This window comes from Anolis carolinensis, unplaced genomic scaffold (genome assembly GCF_035594765.1).
Source record: "Anolis carolinensis isolate JA03-04 unplaced genomic scaffold, rAnoCar3.1.pri scaffold_14, whole genome shotgun sequence".
NCBI classification, from domain to species: Eukaryota; Metazoa; Chordata; class Lepidosauria; order Squamata; family Dactyloidae; genus Anolis; species Anolis carolinensis.
This window is the reverse complement of record NW_026943825.1, coordinates 2,419,257-2,437,483: the sequence shown is the minus strand read 5'-3', so window position 1 is coordinate 2,437,483 and position 18,227 is coordinate 2,419,257. Positions and strand designations below refer to the sequence as shown.

The 18,227-nt window shown below is 41.1% G+C and overlaps 1 protein-coding gene across 1 annotated transcript in view; it reads right to left on the bottom strand.

Moving 5' to 3' along the window:
• Positions 1 to 18,227, bottom strand: part of kirrel1 (kirre like nephrin family adhesion molecule 1) — a 139,300-nt gene that overhangs the window by 28,972 nt on the left and 92,101 nt on the right. The window contains exons 2-4 of the mRNA XM_062965375.1: positions 11,284 to 11,433; positions 7,805 to 7,954; positions 1,434 to 1,591 (exon numbers count right to left, since the gene is read on the bottom strand). Of these exons, the coding sequence (XP_062821445.1) occupies positions 1,434 to 1,591; positions 7,805 to 7,954; positions 11,284 to 11,433 (458 nt within the window). The remainder of the gene's footprint in view (positions 1 to 1,433; positions 1,592 to 7,804; positions 7,955 to 11,283; positions 11,434 to 18,227) is intronic.

The following is an 18,227-nucleotide window of genomic DNA, read 5'->3' as shown; positions in this document are numbered from 1 at the left end:
GTCCTGGTGGACTTATATTACATAGGGATTGCAAATGCATGCAGGGAGTTAATGCCTATATATCTGTAGGAGAGTTTAACAAATATTTCAGGGGGAAATGCTTTTATAAGATTAATGGATATATATATATTTCTCCTTGCTGACTTGCAAGGGCCTCTTTCCCTTTTCAAAACATTCCCTTGGTTAAGAGCAAGGGAGGCTTTGGAAAACACACTGAAAAGGGAGGGTAAGAGAGAAATATATCCTATATTGCCAGCGGGTTGAAAAACTCATCTTATCTACCGAGTATATACGGTACATAATAATAATAATAATAATAATAATAATAATAATAATAATAATAATAATAATAATAATTTTGCCAACTGCAATAGGCCACCCTACTGGGATCTGCGTGCATCATCCGAAAATACATCATACAGTCCTAGACACTTGGGAAGTGTCCGATTTGTGATTTTGTGATACAACATCCAGCATATCTGTCTTGTTTGCTGTGTCATAATAAAATAATAATAATAATAATAATAATAATAATAATAATAATAATAATAATATTACGATCTGCCAACTGCAAAAGGCCACGCTGCTGGGATCTGCACGCATCATCCGAAAATACATCACACAGTCCTAGACACTTGGGAAGTGTTTGACTTGTGATTTTGTGATACGACATCCAGCATATCTGTCTTGTTTGCTGTGTCATAATAAAATAATAATAATAATAATAATAATAATAAAATTACGATCTGCCAACTGCAAAAGGCCAGCCTGCTGGGATCTGCGTGCATCATCCGAAAATACATCACACATTCCTACAGTATTTTATTTATATTTTCCTTTTCTTTTCTCCTAACTTTTATTGCGCCAAATTTCTGTGTGTGTGTAAAGAAATCCTTGCAAAGAAATCCTTGCAAAGTTGCTTGCTTTCTCTGCAAAAAGGGAGCTGAGCTCTTTTTGCAGAGGCAAGGCCACGCCTAAAACGATGTATCTGTTTGATGGCAGGTGGCTGAGAATGTCAGTTGGAATTTGAGCTTCAAGAGAGAGCACAGAAAAAGACAGGGCTCTCTAGCTACGGTCAAGTAGTAGTTTTGAATATGCTATGCTGTATATATTGAATGCTGATTGATTGGTTGTTGATCTTATGCAACTACATGGACATTGTATGATTGCAGAACTGTTTTATATTTCAACTCAACAAGCAAGAGTAAAGTTTCCTTTGTTCATTTCAATTCCTCTGCCTGGTCTGAGTCTTTTGCACATGGTGTTAACTGGACGCTACTACTGATTCCGCTATACTCTCACCTGGTAACAACTTTCACCTTTCCCATTATTTTTAATGTATGTGCACGAAAGAAAATTTGAATAAAAATTTAAATTAAAAAAAAAAGAAAAAAAAGAAAGGCACGGCCAACACGACCCTTTGGTTCTCGTACCGTGACGGTCACGGCTTCGGTCAGCTGCATCCCATCCCGGAACCAGGCGATGGTGGCCGCGGGTTTGGCGTTGCGAGCCCGACACGTGAGGTTATGGGGCGTCCCTGCCCGCAAGAGGATCTCGGGGGCTCCGTCGATCACGGGGTCTTCCGGAGGGACTGCAAGAAAGCAACAGGGAGCATCAGAATCAGAACCTGCTTTTAAACATCGTAATGTTAAACATCTCTAAATTGAAACACTTGGGTCCTCATTTTCTTTCCATCTGAACTCAGAGGGCTTGGCTTTCAGATGTTTGACCATTTCGGTGGCCCTTCTCTGGACAGAACAGAAGGGGACAATGACTTCCCTCCTATTCAAGCAGCCTAGAATCGCACTGGACTTTTTAGTTGCCGCATCACACTCTTGACTCATGTTCAGCTTGTAATTGAATTGGATTCAGTGTTCCCTCACTACTTTGCAGTTCACATTTCGCGGATTTGCTTTTTCACGGTTTTTCAATAAACTCTAAAAGACACAAAAATTTACAATTTACAGCCTAAGAAAGGGAGGAAGGAGAAGCCCAAGGGAGAGAAAAGGAGCCCAAGTGGCAACGGGAGGAGAAGGAGGTGATTTATCAACACACGATTGGTTAGTAATTGTATTATTATTATTATTATTATTATTATTATTATTATTATTATTATTATTTATAAAATAATCTTTATTAGTTTTAACAGAATAATAAAAAGCAAAATCCCAAATTGGGTGAAAAAGAAAAGGAGAGAAAAGGTTAAGAGAAGAAAGGAAGGAAATGTATGTATGTATATACATATATATATATATATATATATATATATATATATAAAGAGATTTTAAAAAGTGAATATAAAAATGACTTCTCGGCAGTTTCCTCAAGGTACTTTGCCTTTTCTTTCTTCCTTAATTTCTCCTTAAATTCTACTGTTGTCTCAATTAAGGTAATTTTATTGGTATCTCGGCTTATACTGGAGTCAATGTTTTCCCAGTTTTCTTGTGGTAAAATTAGGTGCCTCGGCTTATATTTCATAGAATCATAGAATCATAGAATAGTAGAGTTGGAAGAGACCTCAAGGGCCATCTAGTCCAACCCCCCGCTAAGAAGCAGGAAATTGCATTCAAAGCACCCCCGACAGATGGCCATCCAGCCTCTGCTTAAAAGCCTCCAAAGAAGGAGCCTCCACCACGGCCCCGGGGAGAGAGTTCCACTGCCGAACAGCCCTTCTCACAGTGAGGAAGTTCTTCCTGATGTTCAGGTGGAATCTCCTTTCCTGTAGTTTGAAGCCATTGTTCCGTGTCCTAGTCTGCAGGGCAGCAGAAAATAAGCTCCCTCCCTCCTCCCTATGACTTCCCCTCACGTATTTGTACCTGGCTCTCATCATGTCTCCTCTCAGCCTTCTCTTCTGCAGGCTAAACATGCCCAGCTCTTTAAGCCTCTCCTCATAGGGCTTGTTCTCCAGACCCTTAATCATTTTAGTTGCCCTCCTCTGGACGCTTTCCAGCTTGTCAGCATCTCCCTTCATCTGCGGTGCCCAAAACTGGACACAGTGTGATTCCAGGTGTGGTCTGACCAAGGCAGAATAGAGGGGGAGCATGACTTCCCTGGATCTAGACGTTATTCCCCTATTGATGCAGGCCAAAATCCCATTGGCTTTTTTAGCTGCCGCATCACATTGTTGGCTCATGTTTAACTTGTTCCCCACGAGGACTCCAAGATCTTTTTCGCACACACTGCTGTCAAGCCAGGCGTCCCCCATTCTGTATCTTTGATTTCCATTTTTTCTGCCGAAGTGAAGTATCTTGCATTTGTCCCTGTTGAACTTCATTTTGTTAGTTTCGGCCCATCTCTCTAGTCTGTCAAGATCGTTTTGAATTCTGCTCCTGTCTTCTGGAGTGTTAGCTATCCCTCCGAGTTTGGTGTCATCTGCAAACTTGATGATCGTGCCTTCTAACCCTTCGTCTAAGTCGTTAATAAAGATGTTGAACAGAACCGGGCCCAGGACGGAGCCCTGCTTGTGGCACTCCACTTGTCACTTCTTTCCATGATGAAGACGACGCATTGGTGAGCACCCTTTGGGTTCGTTCACTTAGCCAATTACAGATCCACCTCACCGTAGTTTTGTCTAGCCCACATTTTACTAGTTTGTTTGCCAGAAGGTCGTGGGGGACTTTGTCGAAGGCCTTACTGAAATCCAGGTACGCTACATCCACAGCATTCCCTGTATCGACCCAACTCGTAACTCTATCGAAAAAAGAGATCAGATGAGTCTGGCATGACTTGTTTTTGGTAAATCCGTGTTGACTATTAGCAATGACCGCATTTGTTTCTAAGTGTTTGCAGACCACTTCCTTGATGATCTTTTCCAGAATCTTGCCTGGTATCGATGTGAGGCTGACCGGACGGACGGTAATTGTTTGGGTCGTTCTTTTTTCCCTTCTTGAAGATAGGGACCACATTCGCCCTCCTCTTTTGCTTGGGTCATATATACGGTAAGTTTTGTTGGCTTCAACTCGGTCTGGACTAAGGTTTATGTACAAGGTTTTGTGGATGAATGGCTCAAGTGTTTTGTGTTGTTTTAAATCTGTCTTTAACTGCTTATGTTTTATTCTTTTGTATCGTTGTGTATTGGCATCGAATTCTGCCAAGTTTTGTAAGCCGCCCTGAGTCCCTTCGGGTGAGAAGGGCGGGATAGAAATGATGGAAATAAATAATAAAGACATTTAAAAAAGGGGATCAATCCATGCCTGCCTCGAATCCCGCCCGACGTCCGACTGGTTAAAAGCATCTCTTTAAGAGGCAGTTCGGGATTCTCTCCGATGAAATATGCATAACCCGTCTCTCTCTTTTTTTCTCCTTCTCTGGATGAGGAGACTTTTAATGCGAGACGGGGAGACACGCTCTCTTTTTTCGGTTGTTCTTGTCTGATTTCCACCGGCAAAAAAGGGGAAATTGTTCTGCATAAATGAGCAAGGAGTGAGAGAGAGAGAGAGAGAGAGAGAGCGAACCTTGCGTGCTGCTAGAGACGTATATAGATATCTTAAAACCCGGGTGTGAAATATTGATGATCCTTCAAGCCGAGAGAAAGGATCTCTGATGAGGTTGACAAGAGGGAGAACGCGTGAGCCTCCCTCAAGGTCTCCTTCTTTCCTTCCTTCCTTCCTTTTTTGGGAAAATGCAAGACGGCTGTCAAAGGGCAGGAGAGGAAACGACGTGCCTGCCTGCCGCTCTTCCTCCGTCTTTCCTTCCACTGCTTCCGTCTGTTCTCGACAGGTTCTTGAGAATATGGCAAATAGCAGGACTGATTCAGGTGCCTTTCCTTTGTTTTCTCACCAAAATAAGGAAAAAAGGATGAAAAAACAAGAGGAAAGACGGAGAGTTTGTTCAGGATCAGAAGGAGGAAGACCGAGAAGAGATCGATCCACCTATCAATCAATCTACAACGATATTGATTGTTGTCGAAAGCTTTCATGGTCAGAATCACTGGGTTGCTGTGAGTTTTCCAGGCTGTCTGGCCATGTTCCAGAAGCATTCTCTCCTGACGTTTCACCCACATCTATGGCAGGGATCCTCAGAGTTTGCAGTGAGTTTTCCAGGCTGTCCGGCCATGTTCCAGAAGCATTCTCTCCTGACATTTCTCCCACATCTACGGCAGGCATCGTCACAGAAGAGATCGATCCACCTATCAATCAATCTACAACGATATTGATTGTTGTCGAAAGCTTTCATGGTCAGAATCACTGGGTTGCTGTGAGTTTTCCAGGCTGTCTGGCCATGTTCCAGAAGCATTCTCTCCTGACGTTTCGCCCACATCTATGGCAGGCATCCTCTGAGGTTGTTGTGAGTTTTCCAGGCTGTCCAGCCATGTTCCAGAAGCATTCTCCCCTGATGTTTCACCCACATCTATGGCAGGCATCCTCAGAGCTTGCTGTGAGTTTTCCAGGCTGTCTGGCCATGTTCCAGAAGCATTCTCTCCTGACGTTTCTCCCACATCTACGGCAGGCATCCTCAGAGGTTGCTGTGAGTTTTCCAGGCTGTCTGGCCATGTTCCAGAAGCATTCTCTCCTGACGTTTCTCCCACATCTATGGCAGGCCTCCTCAGAGGTTGCTGTGAGTTTTCCAGGCTGTCTGGCCATGTTCCAGAAGCATTCTCTCCTGACATTTCTCCCACATCAGAGGTTGCTGTGAGTTTTCCAGGCTGTCCGGCCATGTTCCAGAAGCATTCTCTCCTGACGTTTCTCCCACATCTATGGCAGGCATCCTCAGAGGTTGCTGTAAGTTTTCCAGGCTGTCTGGCCATGTCCCAGAAGCATTTTCTCCTGATGTTTCTCCCACATCTATGGCAGGCATCCTCAGAAGTCGTGAGGTCTGTTGGAAACTAGGCAGATAAGGTTTACCGTACATACTCGAGTATAAGCCGACCCGAATATAAGCCGAGGCACCTAATTTTACCAGAAAAACTGGGAAAACGTATTGACTCGAGTATAAGAAGAGGGTGGGAAATGCAGCAGCTACGTGTCAAATTTAAAAATAAAAATAGATATTAATAAAATTGTATTATTTGAGGCATCAGTAGGTTAAATGTTTTTGAATATTTATATAAAACTGTAATTTAAGAGAATAGTAAGACTTGAATAAGATAAGACTGTCCAACTCTGAATACCTATATACTCAAGTATAAGCCGACTTGAATAGAAGCCGGCCAGGACCCTCACTTGAATATAAGCCGAGCGGAGCTTTTTCAGCCCTACCGATGCCTACCGATGCCTCAAATAATGCAATTTTATTAATTTATTATCAAATTTTATTTTTGAAATTGACCCGTAGCTGCTGCATTTCCCACCTTCGTCTTACACTCGAGTCAATAATTTTTCAAAGTTTTTTTGTAGTAAAAATTAGGTGCCTCGGCTTATATTCGGGTCGGCTTATACTCGAGTATATACAGTAAGTCCCTCTGCCCCATTTCGACACAAGGACCTAATTCCCCAAGCGATTTTAAAGGAGCAAAAACCCGGGCAAAACACCAAGCGAAGGCCCGGCAGGGATTGCAGCTCCAGCCATGAATATATATGAAGGAATTAAAGTCAGATTGGGGGAGTGGGGGCGGGGGTAGCGATACAATCAATGGGACAAAATAGGATGGATTTTATCTTCGACAGCAAGGACGACGCCGGATCCTGAGTCAGCACTCCCGAAAGCGAGAGGAGAAATAAGCCCCAAGGTCGGGATCTGATTGCGGTGCTGCATGTGCGCCTATCAGTTAATCCGTTTCGGGTTTTAGTCTGAACTTTATTATCTAGGTCATGGTGGAATTGGTTCCAAGCAGGGAAGATTACAACTATCCTTATCTCACTTCGCTAGGAAGGAATCTACATGCCTTCTGATGTTATGGAATGCTGGGAGTTGTAGTTTGACAGGGTCTGTGGCCTTTCCGATCCCAAGATTCCGAACTACAGATCCCAAGATTCCATGACATTGAACCATGTAGGTTTATTTATTTATTTACATCATTTTTTACCCCACCCTTCTCACCCATAGGGACTCAGGGCGGCTTACAACAGTGGGCCAAATTCCATTGCCCCAAAACACATTCAATGAAACAATAACAAAATCAATAAACAATAAAACAGTACCAAGGCCAATTAAAACTCTATTAAAACACAAATTATAAAGTGTTAAAATGCATATGTAGTTAGATTCATCCACTGACACCTTTCGCGTACGCCTTGATTCAACCATATGGTGCAAAACTGCATTTGTATATATAAATATACAAATATATACTATACTAGCTGTGCCCGGCCACGCATTGCTGTAGCTAGGACTTTATTTTTCTTTTATTTTTGTTGTATGAACGTAGAGGCATGGATGAGAGGTTGTGCTGTCAATTTTCGAGGTTGTGAGGCTTTAGTTTAGTTGTTTTGTCCAGTGCCGTGATTCCATTACCCTTTTATATATATAGATGTATATATGTATACAGTAGAGTCTCACTTATCCAAGCCTCGCTTATCCAAGCCTCTAGATAATCCAAGCCATTTTTGTAGTCAATGTTTTCAATATATCGTGATATTTTGGTGCTAAATTCATAAATACAGTAATTACAACATAACATTACTGTGCTTGTGACTTTCTGGCTATTCCTGGGATTTGCATGAGGCATATGGATTATTGCCTGACTATCATCTACTGATAACCCTTTTTTGGATTATACATCTTCTTTCCATATTCCTGTTTTTCATATATTTTGTGTGTCTCTACAACGAACTATTTGCTTATACTTTGGACTCGTGCGCGGTGCTGTGGTCTTAGAGGGTGCAACGTGAAGCCCGTTTTCAGCATGGGTCAAAATGCAACTTACTCAGGACAGTCAGCTTCGCCCGCCGGGACCGCAGGGCGGCTTCTGTAGCCTGGCACTCATACAAGGCGTCGTCGGAGAGCTCCGCATCCACGATCTCCAAGTTGTACTGGCCCAGTTCCGCCAGCCCGATGATCCGGTATCGTGGCCAGGCTGAGGAAAGAGGCGTGGACATGGGAAAGGCTTTAATACATATTTGATTGGAACTGGGCCCATAACCTGTTTGCATTTACAGAATCCTAGCGTTAAAAGAGATCCAATGGGCCATCCTGTCCAACCCACTGCCATGCAAGGAGACACAATCCAAGCCCCCCCCCCCCAACAGCCTCTGTTTAAAAACTTCTACAAACTCCCCAACCTTGTCTCAGACTAATAAAAGGTTATCAATGGATCGATATAGATACATTTTCATATGTGGCATTTTTAAAATGTTTATGTGTTTTAATTATTCTGTAACCCATGTCGAAACACAAGGAGAGGCAGAGAAGAAATAATAATAATAATAATAATAATAATAATAATAATAATAATGGGAAGTGTCCGACGTGGGATCCAATACAACAGCCAGCAGAGTGTCTGCTGTGGATTCATCTTGTTGTGTGTTAATAATAATAATAATAATAATAATAATAATAATAATAATAATATAATATTAGCCCTAGACACTTGGGAAGTGTCCGATGTGTGATCCAAGACAACAGCCAGCAGAGCGTCTGATGTGGACTCATCTTGTTGTGTTTCAAATAATAGTAATAATAATAATAATAATAATAATAATAATAATATCACACAGTCCTAGACCCCTGGGAAGTGTCCGACGTGTCAATCAATACAACAGCCAACAGAGTGTCTGCTGTGGACTCATCTTGTTGTGTTTCTAATAATAATAATAATAATAATAATAATAATAATAATAATAATAATAGCCCTAGACACTTGGGAAGTGTCCGACGTGTGATCCAAGACAACAGCCAGCAGAGTGTCTGCTGTGGACTCATCTTATTGTGTTTCAAATAATAATAATAATAATAATAATAATAGCCCTAGACACTTGGGAAGTGTCCGACGTGTGATCCAAGACAACAGCCAGCAGAGTGTCTGCTGTGGACTCATCTTATTGTGTTTCAAATAATAATAATAATAATAATAATAATAGTAATATAATAATAATAATAATAATAATAATAATAATAATAATAATAATAGTGTCCGACACGGGATCCAATACAACAGCCAGCAGAGTGTCTGCTATGGACTCATCTTGTTGTGTGTTAATAATAATAATAATAATAATAATATTAATAGTGTCTGACATGGGATCCAATACAACAGCCAGCAGAGTGTCTGCTGTGGACTCATCATGTTGTGTTTCAAATATTATTATTATTATTATTAATAATAATAGTAATACATCACACAGTCCTAGACACTTGGGAAGTGTTAGACTTGTGGTTTTGTGATACGAAATCCAGCATGTCTATCTTGTTTGCTGTGTCATACAATAATAATAATAATAATAATAATAATAATAATAATAATAATAGGAAGTGTCCGACGTGTGATCAAAGACAACAGCCAGCAGAGTGTCTGCTGTGGACTCATCTTGTTGTGTTTTGAATATTAATATTAATATTATAATTATTATTAGTAATACATCACACAGTCCTAGACACTTGGGAAGTGTTCGACTTGTGATTTTGTGATACAAAATCCAGCATATCTATCTTGTTTGCTGTGTCATACAATAATAATAATAATAATAATAATAATAATAATAATAATAATAATACATCACACAGTCCTAGACACTTGGGAAGTGTTCGACTTGTGATTTTCTGATACAAAATTCAGCATATCTATCTTGTTTGCTGTGTCATACAATAATAATAATAATAATAATAATAATAATAATAATAATAATCAGACTTCTCGGATGCATCTGCATACTGCTTTGCAAGCATTTTTTGCTTAAATCAACATTTAGCAGAAGGGTTTAGTGACCTACTTTGGTGCTCCAGAATTTAGAAACAAATTCATTTACTTCATTTCTGCCTCTGACAGATTTAACGGGCTTTTATTTTTTGTATTGTTCGTCAAAGTGGGAGTGCATCTATACTGTTGAATTAATGCAGCTTGACCCCACTTTCACCGCCATGGCTCACTGCTATGGGATGATGGGAGTTGTAGCTTCACACAGAGCCGGGCTCCTTTGGCCTCGTCCAACTACCCCCCTCAACCAGTAGGTGGCGCCTTTGGCCCATTAAAAGGGCACTCAAGGTCCTCCATGGATGCTTGCCACAGATGTGGGTGAAACATCAGGAGAGAATGCTTCTGGAATATGGCAATACAGCCCGAAAAACTCACAGCAACCCAATGTTCTGACTGCTCAGCATGTGCAGCCAAAGGGTCATAAAGTCATAAAGATTTTAGTCTCGTGAGTATACAAGTAGACCCAAGTTACAAACATCCAACTTGCAAACAACTCAATACAGTAGAGTCTCACTTATCCAAGGTTCTGGATTATCCAAGGCATTTTTGTAGTCAATGTTTTCAATATATCGTGATATTTTGGTGCTAAATGTGTAAATAAAGTCAATACAACTTAACATTATTGCGTACTGAACTACAGTAGAGTCTATCTTATCCAACACTCGCTTATCCAAGGTTCTGGATTATCCAAGACATTTTTGTAGTCAATGTTTTCAATATATCGTGATATTTTGGTGCTAAATGTGTAAATATAGTCATTACAACTTAACATTATTGCGTATTGAACTACAGTAGAGTCTCACTTATCCAAGACTCGCTTATCCAAGGTTCTGGATTATCCAAGGCATTTTTGTAGTCAATGTTTTCAATATATCGTGATATTTTGGTGCTAAATTCGTAAATACAGTCATTACAACATAACATTACTGCGTATTGAACTACAGTAGAGTCTCACTTATCCAAGACTCGCTTATCCAAGCTTCTGGATTATCCAAGGCATTTTTGTAGTCGATGTTTTCAATATATCGTGATATTTTGGTGCTAAATTCGTAAATACAGTCATTACAGCATAACATTACTGCGTATTGAACTACAGTAGAGTCTCACTTATCCAAGGTTCTGGATTATCCAAGGCATTCTTGTAGTCAATGTTTTCAATATATCGTGATATTTTGGTGCTAAATCCGTAAATACCGTCATTACAGCATAACATTACTGCGTATTGAACTACTTTTTCTGTCAAATTTGTTGTATAACATGAAGTTTTGGTGCTTAATTTGTAAGATCATAACCCAATGTGATGTTTAATGGGCGTTTCCTTAATCCCTCCTTATTATCCAAGATATTCGCTTATCCAAGGTTCTGCCGGCCCGTTTAGCTTGGATAAGTGAGACTCTACTGTATATGTGTATTGATGTTTCGGATCCTAGAGCCTAGATGGGAGATGTGGCAATGTTGTTCTGACCAGGACACGCAAAGGCCTGTTGTTCTACCTTTGAGGCCCTGCCCCATGCCCAGGGCCAGGCCATCCTTGGTCCACTGCACGATCCCCGAGTAGTTCAGCACCACGCAGGAGAGCACCACCCGCTGCCCGGACACCACGGTCTGGTCCTCGGGCTCTTCGATGAAGCGCGTCTGTAGAACTGCGGAGAGAAAGGGGAGAGATTGGGATACGAGTCCCACCAGAGCCCATCAGAGAAGTCAAGGAATTATCAAGCTGGAAGGGACCCCCAGAGGCCATCTAATCTAATCCTATAGCGAAATAGGAACAGACCATTATAGCACACCTGAAAGATAATAATAATAATAATAATAATAATAATAATAATAATAATAATAAAAATCAGCTGATGACCTAAAATGCAGACTGTGCAAGGAAACCGACGAAACCATGGATCATCTCCTCAGCTGCTGTAAGAAAATTGCACAGACAGACTACAAACAGAGGCACAACTATGTGGCCCAAATGATCCATTGGAACTTATGCCTCAAGTCCCACCTCCCAGCAGCAAAGAACTGGTGGGATCACAAACCTGCAAAAGTCTTGGAAAATGAGCACGCAAAGATACTGTGGGACTTCCGAATCCAGACTGACAAAGTTCTGGAACACAACACACCAGACATCACAGTTGTGGGAAAGAAAAAGGTTTGGATCATTGATGTTGCCATCCCAGGTGACAGTCGCATTGATGAAAAACAACAGGAAAAACTCAGCCGCTATCAGGACCTCAAGATTGAACTGCAAAGACTCTGGCAGAAACCAGTGCAGGTGGTCCCGGTGGTGATGGGCACACTGGGTGCCGTGCCAAAAGATCTCAGCCGGCATTTGGAAACAATAGACATTGACAAAATTACGATCTGCCAACTGCAAAAGGCCACCCTACTGGGATCTGCACACATCATCCGAAAATACATCACACAGTCCTAGACACTTGGGAAGTGTTCGACTTGTGGTTTTGTGATACGTAATCCAGAATATCTATCTTGTTTGTTGTGTGATAATAAAACAGTAATAATAATAATTATTATTATTATTAATGGACTGGCTATGTCTGCCTAGAAGATCAGGGGTCAGAGGACTCTTACAAGTAAAACAAGCAGTCAAAGAAGAAGAACATGCCCTGGCAGAAGATGTAAAGCAAAGTGAGGAACCTGCTTTGACTGAAGTCAAAAATCAGAAACTCCTCAAAGCACAGCAGAGAAAAAACCAGTACAAGAAAATCGCACTACAAACTAGAGCAGAATCAGTACAAGAAAACCGCACTACAAACGAGAGCTGACAGCTGGCACAACAAAACATTGCATGGAAAGTTCCTTGACAAAATTGAAGGAAAACTGATAAGGAGAAGACCTGGCTCTGGCCTCCTTATTATCCAACATATTTGCTTATCCAATGTTCTGCCGGCCTGTTTATGTTGGATAAGTGAGACTCTATTGTATATAGATATAGATGTGATTTCCATGCCACCGACTGACAGTGGGAATTCTCTTTCGGAGAGGCCTGGGGATCCAAAATACAGCCGCCCAATGCCCTCTCTCGGCTCACAAAATGAAGATTGGGTCGATAACTGCATTTTTTCCCCTCCCACAGTTGCAGCAATCCTATGCCACCAAATGAACCTCTAGCCTCGGGGTGAGCAGAGATTGATCGGCAACAAACTGACTCCCAGAAGTAAAGAGACCCCAAAAAGTGTGAAGCTCAGAAGATGATGAATGACTACAATCCTGTTGTCAAGTCTCCTTTCTGGGTCTAGCCGGGTTGCCATGAAATGCGGCTCCGAAGCCAAAGCAATGGCAAAACTCCAATGCACTCTTGCTGCCATGTCAATATTGGCAGGTGGGATCCCAGGCTAGGCCACCCGCATGCAGAATAGCATCCTTGTACAATGTAGGTCAATGGCCGAGTGCGGTTGTGAAATAATGCATAACAACCACGTGAAATATTTAACATTGCTTTCTAGGTTGTGCAGCAAAATACCTCTGTTGTGCCATGGGTGTGTGTGTCATGTGGTTTATGCATGGATATATATCCACATATATAGCCTCCGGTGGGGACCAAAAGGTCCCAGGTTCAAATCCCGGGAGTGGAACGAGCTCCCGTTGTTAGCCCCAGCTCCTGCCAACATGGCAGTTCGAAAACATGACAATGTGAGTAGATCAATAGGTACTGCTCCGGCGGGAAGGTAACGGCACTCCATGCAGTCATGCCGGTCATATGACCTTGGCGGTGTCTATGGACATGCCAATGTGAGTAGATCAATAGGTACCGCTCCGGCGGGAAGGTAACAGCGCTCCATGCAGTCCTGCCAGTGGCCACATAACCTTGGAGGTGTATACGGACAACGCCAGCTCTTGGGCTTAGAAATGGAGATGAGCACCAACCCCCAGAGTGTGAGTAGATCAATAGGTACTGCTCCGGCGGGAAGGTAACAGCGCTCCATGCAGTCCTGCCAGTGGCCACATGACCTTGGAGGTGTCTACGGACAACGCCAGCTCTTGGGCTTAGAAATGGAGATGAGCACCAACCCCCAGAGTGTGAGTAGATCAATAGGTACCGCTCCGGCGGGAAGGTAACAGCGCTCCATGCAGTCCTGCCAGTGGCCACATGACCTTGGAGGTGTCTACGGACAACGCCAGCTCTTGGGCTTAGAAATGGAGATGAGCACCAACCCCCAGAGTGTGAGTAGATCAATAGGTACCGCTCCGGCGGGAAGGTAACAGCGCTCCATGCAGTCCTGCCAGTGGCCACATAACCTTGGAGGTGTCTACGGACAACGCCAGCTCTTGGGCTTAGAAATGGAGATGAGCACCAACCCCCAGAGTGTGAGTAGATCAATAGGTACCGCTCCGGCGGGAAGGTAACAGCGCTCCATGCAGTCCTGCCAGTGGCCACATGACCTTGGAGGTGTCTACGGACAACGCCAGCTCTTGGGCTTAGAAATGGAGATGAGCACCAACCCCCAGAGTGTGAGTAGATCAATAGGTACTGCTCCGGCGGGAAGGTAACAGCGCTCCATACAGTCCTGCCAGTGGCCACATGACCTTGGAGGTGTCTACGGACAACGCCAGCTCTCCAGCTTAGAAATTATTATTATTACATTGATTATTTTACTCTATGATTATTATTGTTATTATTATTATTATTGTTAAAAGGATACATAAGCAGATTTACATTGAAGAAGTTGAGAATAAGGATTTAATCAGAGTTGGACAGTGTTATCTTAAATTAGAGTGTTATGTAAATATTCAACAATGTAATTTTATTGGTATCTATTTTTATTTCTGAAATTTACCACTCTCGGCTTATACTGGAGTCAATGTTTTCCAAGTTTTTTGTGGTGAAATTAGGTGCCTTGGCTTATAGTCGGGTCGGCTTATACTCAAGTATAAACGGTAATGTAATTTTATTGGTATCTATTTTTATTTCTGAAATTGCCCACCCTCGGTTTATACTGGAGTCAATGTTTTCCGAGTTTTTTTGTGGTCAAATTAGGTGCCTCGGCTTATATTCGGGTCGGCTTATGCTCGAGTATATATGGTAATGTAATTTTATTGGTATCTATTTTTATTTCTGAAATTGCCCACCCTCGGTTTATACTGGAGTCAATGTTTTCCGAGTTTTTTTGTGGTCAAATTAGGTGCCTCGGCTTATAGTCGGGTTGGCTTATGCTCGAGTATATACGGTAATGTAATTTTATTGGTATCAATTTTTATTTCTGAAATTGCCCACCCTCGGTTTATACTGGAGTCAATGTTTTCCAAGTTTTATTGTGGTGAAATTAGGTGCCACGGCTTATAGTCGGGTCGGCTTATACTCAAGTATATATGGTAATGTAATTTTATTGGTATCTATTTTTATTTCTGAAATTGCCCACCCTCGGTTTATACTGGAGTCAATGTTTTCCGAGTTTTTTTGTAGTCAAATTAGGTGCCTCGGCTTGTATTCGGTTCGGCTTATACTCAAGTATATATGGTAATGTAATTTTATTATTATCTATTTTTATTTCTGAGATTTACCGCTCTCGGCTTATACTGGAGTCAATGTTTTCCAAAAATTTTTGTGGTGAAATTAAGTGCCTCGGCTTATGGTTGGGTCGGCTTATACTCGAGTATATACGGTAAATGGTCAGTGTGATGGGACCACAATGGGCACCAATATTGCATCCCTTTCAGCGTAACAAATGGGTGCTATTGTTGAGGTTAGTTGTTGCAAACTCGGCAAGATACGGTTGGATTGCAACTCGGCAAGTTTAGAAACTCGGAGTTTCAGGTTTGTGGCAGGACTCAGACTGTTGCCCGAGGCTAAGAATAAATGGCATTTCCGCTGCTCTCTCCGAACACGAAGATGTAAAAGACCTGAAGCCACCAGTCGAGTTATTTTGGCCCCGGAAGGCATGGAAATCTCACCCCATCCCAGCAGATTAAATAATGGGCCATTTCCTGGCTATCTCAGCTCCTACCTGAGACTCTCCGTTCGCCGGAACTCAATCAACCGGCACTCTCAAGCAAACAAAATCGGAAAAAAAAATAGTAAGTTAAATAAAAATTAAAATCCATTATTATAAAACCGTGTTACGGTAGGTAGTCTTTTCTTTGCTTTTAATTACCGTATTTAAATATTGATGTCAAGTCAACGGAGAGTTTATGGTATGGTATAGCATGGGGCGGAGTCATTGCTAGGCCTATTTTAATAGTACCGTATATACTCGAGTATAAGCCGACCCGAATATAGGCCGAGGCACCTAATTTTGCCACAAAAAAACCTGGGAAAACATAGACTCCAGTATAAGCCAAGGGTGGGAAATTTCAGAAATAAAAATAGATACCAATAAAATTACATTACCGTATATACTCAAGTATAAGCCGGCCCGAATATAAGCCAAGGAACCTAATTTTACCACAAAAAAAAAACAACAACAAAAAACTGGGAAAACATTGACTCCAGTATAAGCCAAGATACCAATAAAATTGCATTACCATAAATACTCGAGTATAAGCCAACCCGTATATAAGCCGAGGCACCTAATTTTACCACAAAAAAACCTGGGAAAACATAGACTCCAGTATAAGCCAAGGGTGGGAAATTTCAGAAATAAAAATAGATACCAATAAAATTACATTACCGTATATACTCAAGTATAAGCCGGCCCGAATATAAGCCAAGGAACCTAATTTTACCACAAAAAAAAAAAAAACAAAAAACAAAAAACTGGGAAAACATTGACTCAAGTATAAGCCGAGATACCAATAAAATTGCATTACCATAAATACTCGAGTATAAGCCGACCCGAATATAAGCCGAGGCACCTCATTTTACCACTAATTTTACTAATTTTACCCTGGGAAAACATTGTATAAGCTCAGATACCAATAAAATTACATTAATTGAGGCATCAGTAGTTTCAATGTTTTTGAATCTTTACATCAAAGTGTAATTTAAGATAGGACTGTTCAGCTCTGATTACTGTATATACACAAGTATAAGCCGACCCGAATATAAGCCAAGGCACCTAATTTGACCACAAAAAAACTGGGAAAACATTGACTCCAGGATAAGCCGAGATACCAATAAAATTACATTACCGTATATGCTTGAGTATAAGCCAACCCGAATATAAGCCGAGGCACCTAATTTTACCACAAAAAAACCTGGGAAAGCATTGACTCCAGTATAAGCTGAGATACCAATAAAATTACATTACCGTATATGCTCAAGTATAAGCCGACCCGAATATAAGCCGAGGCACCTCATTTTACCACAAGAAAACTGGGAAAACATTGACTCCAGTATAAGCCGAGATACCAATAAAATTACATTACCGTATATGCTTGAGTATAAGCCGACCCGAATATAAGCCGAGGCACCTCATTTTACCACAAGAAAACTGGGAAAACATTGACTCCAGTATAAGCTGAGATACCAATAAAATTACATTAATTGAGGCCTCAGTAGTTTCAATGTTTTTGAATCTTTACATCAAACTGTAATTTAAGATATTACTGTTCAACTCTGATGACTGTATATACTCGGGTATAAGCCGACCTGAATATAAGCCATATTTCAATATTGATGTGAAGTCAACGGCGAGTTTATGGTATGGTATAGCATGGGGTGGAGTCTATGTAATATTTTCCCTATTGTTATTGTCGGACTGTAGGTCCCATTAGGCCTAGCCAGTTGCTCCACAATAGTGAAGGAGTGTGGGAGCTGCAATCCAATGAAATCCGGTGAGCAGAAGGCTTAAGAGCATGTACGTAAGCACGTAAATACATATGTATGGAATACGGGAGCCGAGCCATGTTTCTGCTGCACCGCCCAAAGCGAGCAAACCAAGCCCTGCAAATATATTCCGTTCCTGACAAAAATCTTCAATTATGAATGTGCTCAGTCGTAAAACTCCGTCTCCCAACTACAAAAAGGACACATAAAAGATAATCGTCGGGAAATGGCAGAGAGACACCCAGGGACGGGTGCCGCATACAGGATCTCTGCTTCGGAGGCATAAATCCAGAGATTAGGAAAGTTACCATATATACTCGAATATAAGCCTAGTTTTTCAGCCCTTTTTTAAGACTGAAAAAGCCCCTCTCGGCTTATACTCGGGTGAGGGTCCTGGTTGGCTTATATTTGGGACAGCTTATACTCAAGAATATATGGTACATTTATTATTTTTCCCTATTATTATTGGTATTATTACATTTATTATTTTTCTCTATTATTGTTGGTATTATTACATTTATTATTTTTCCCTATTATTATTGGTATTATTACATTTATTATTTTTCCCTATTATTATTGGTATTATTACATTTATTATTTTTCCCTATTATTATTGGTATTATTACATTTATTATTTTTCCCTATTATTATTGGTATTATTACATTTATTATTTTTCCCTATTATTATTGGTATTATTACATTTATTTTTCCCTATT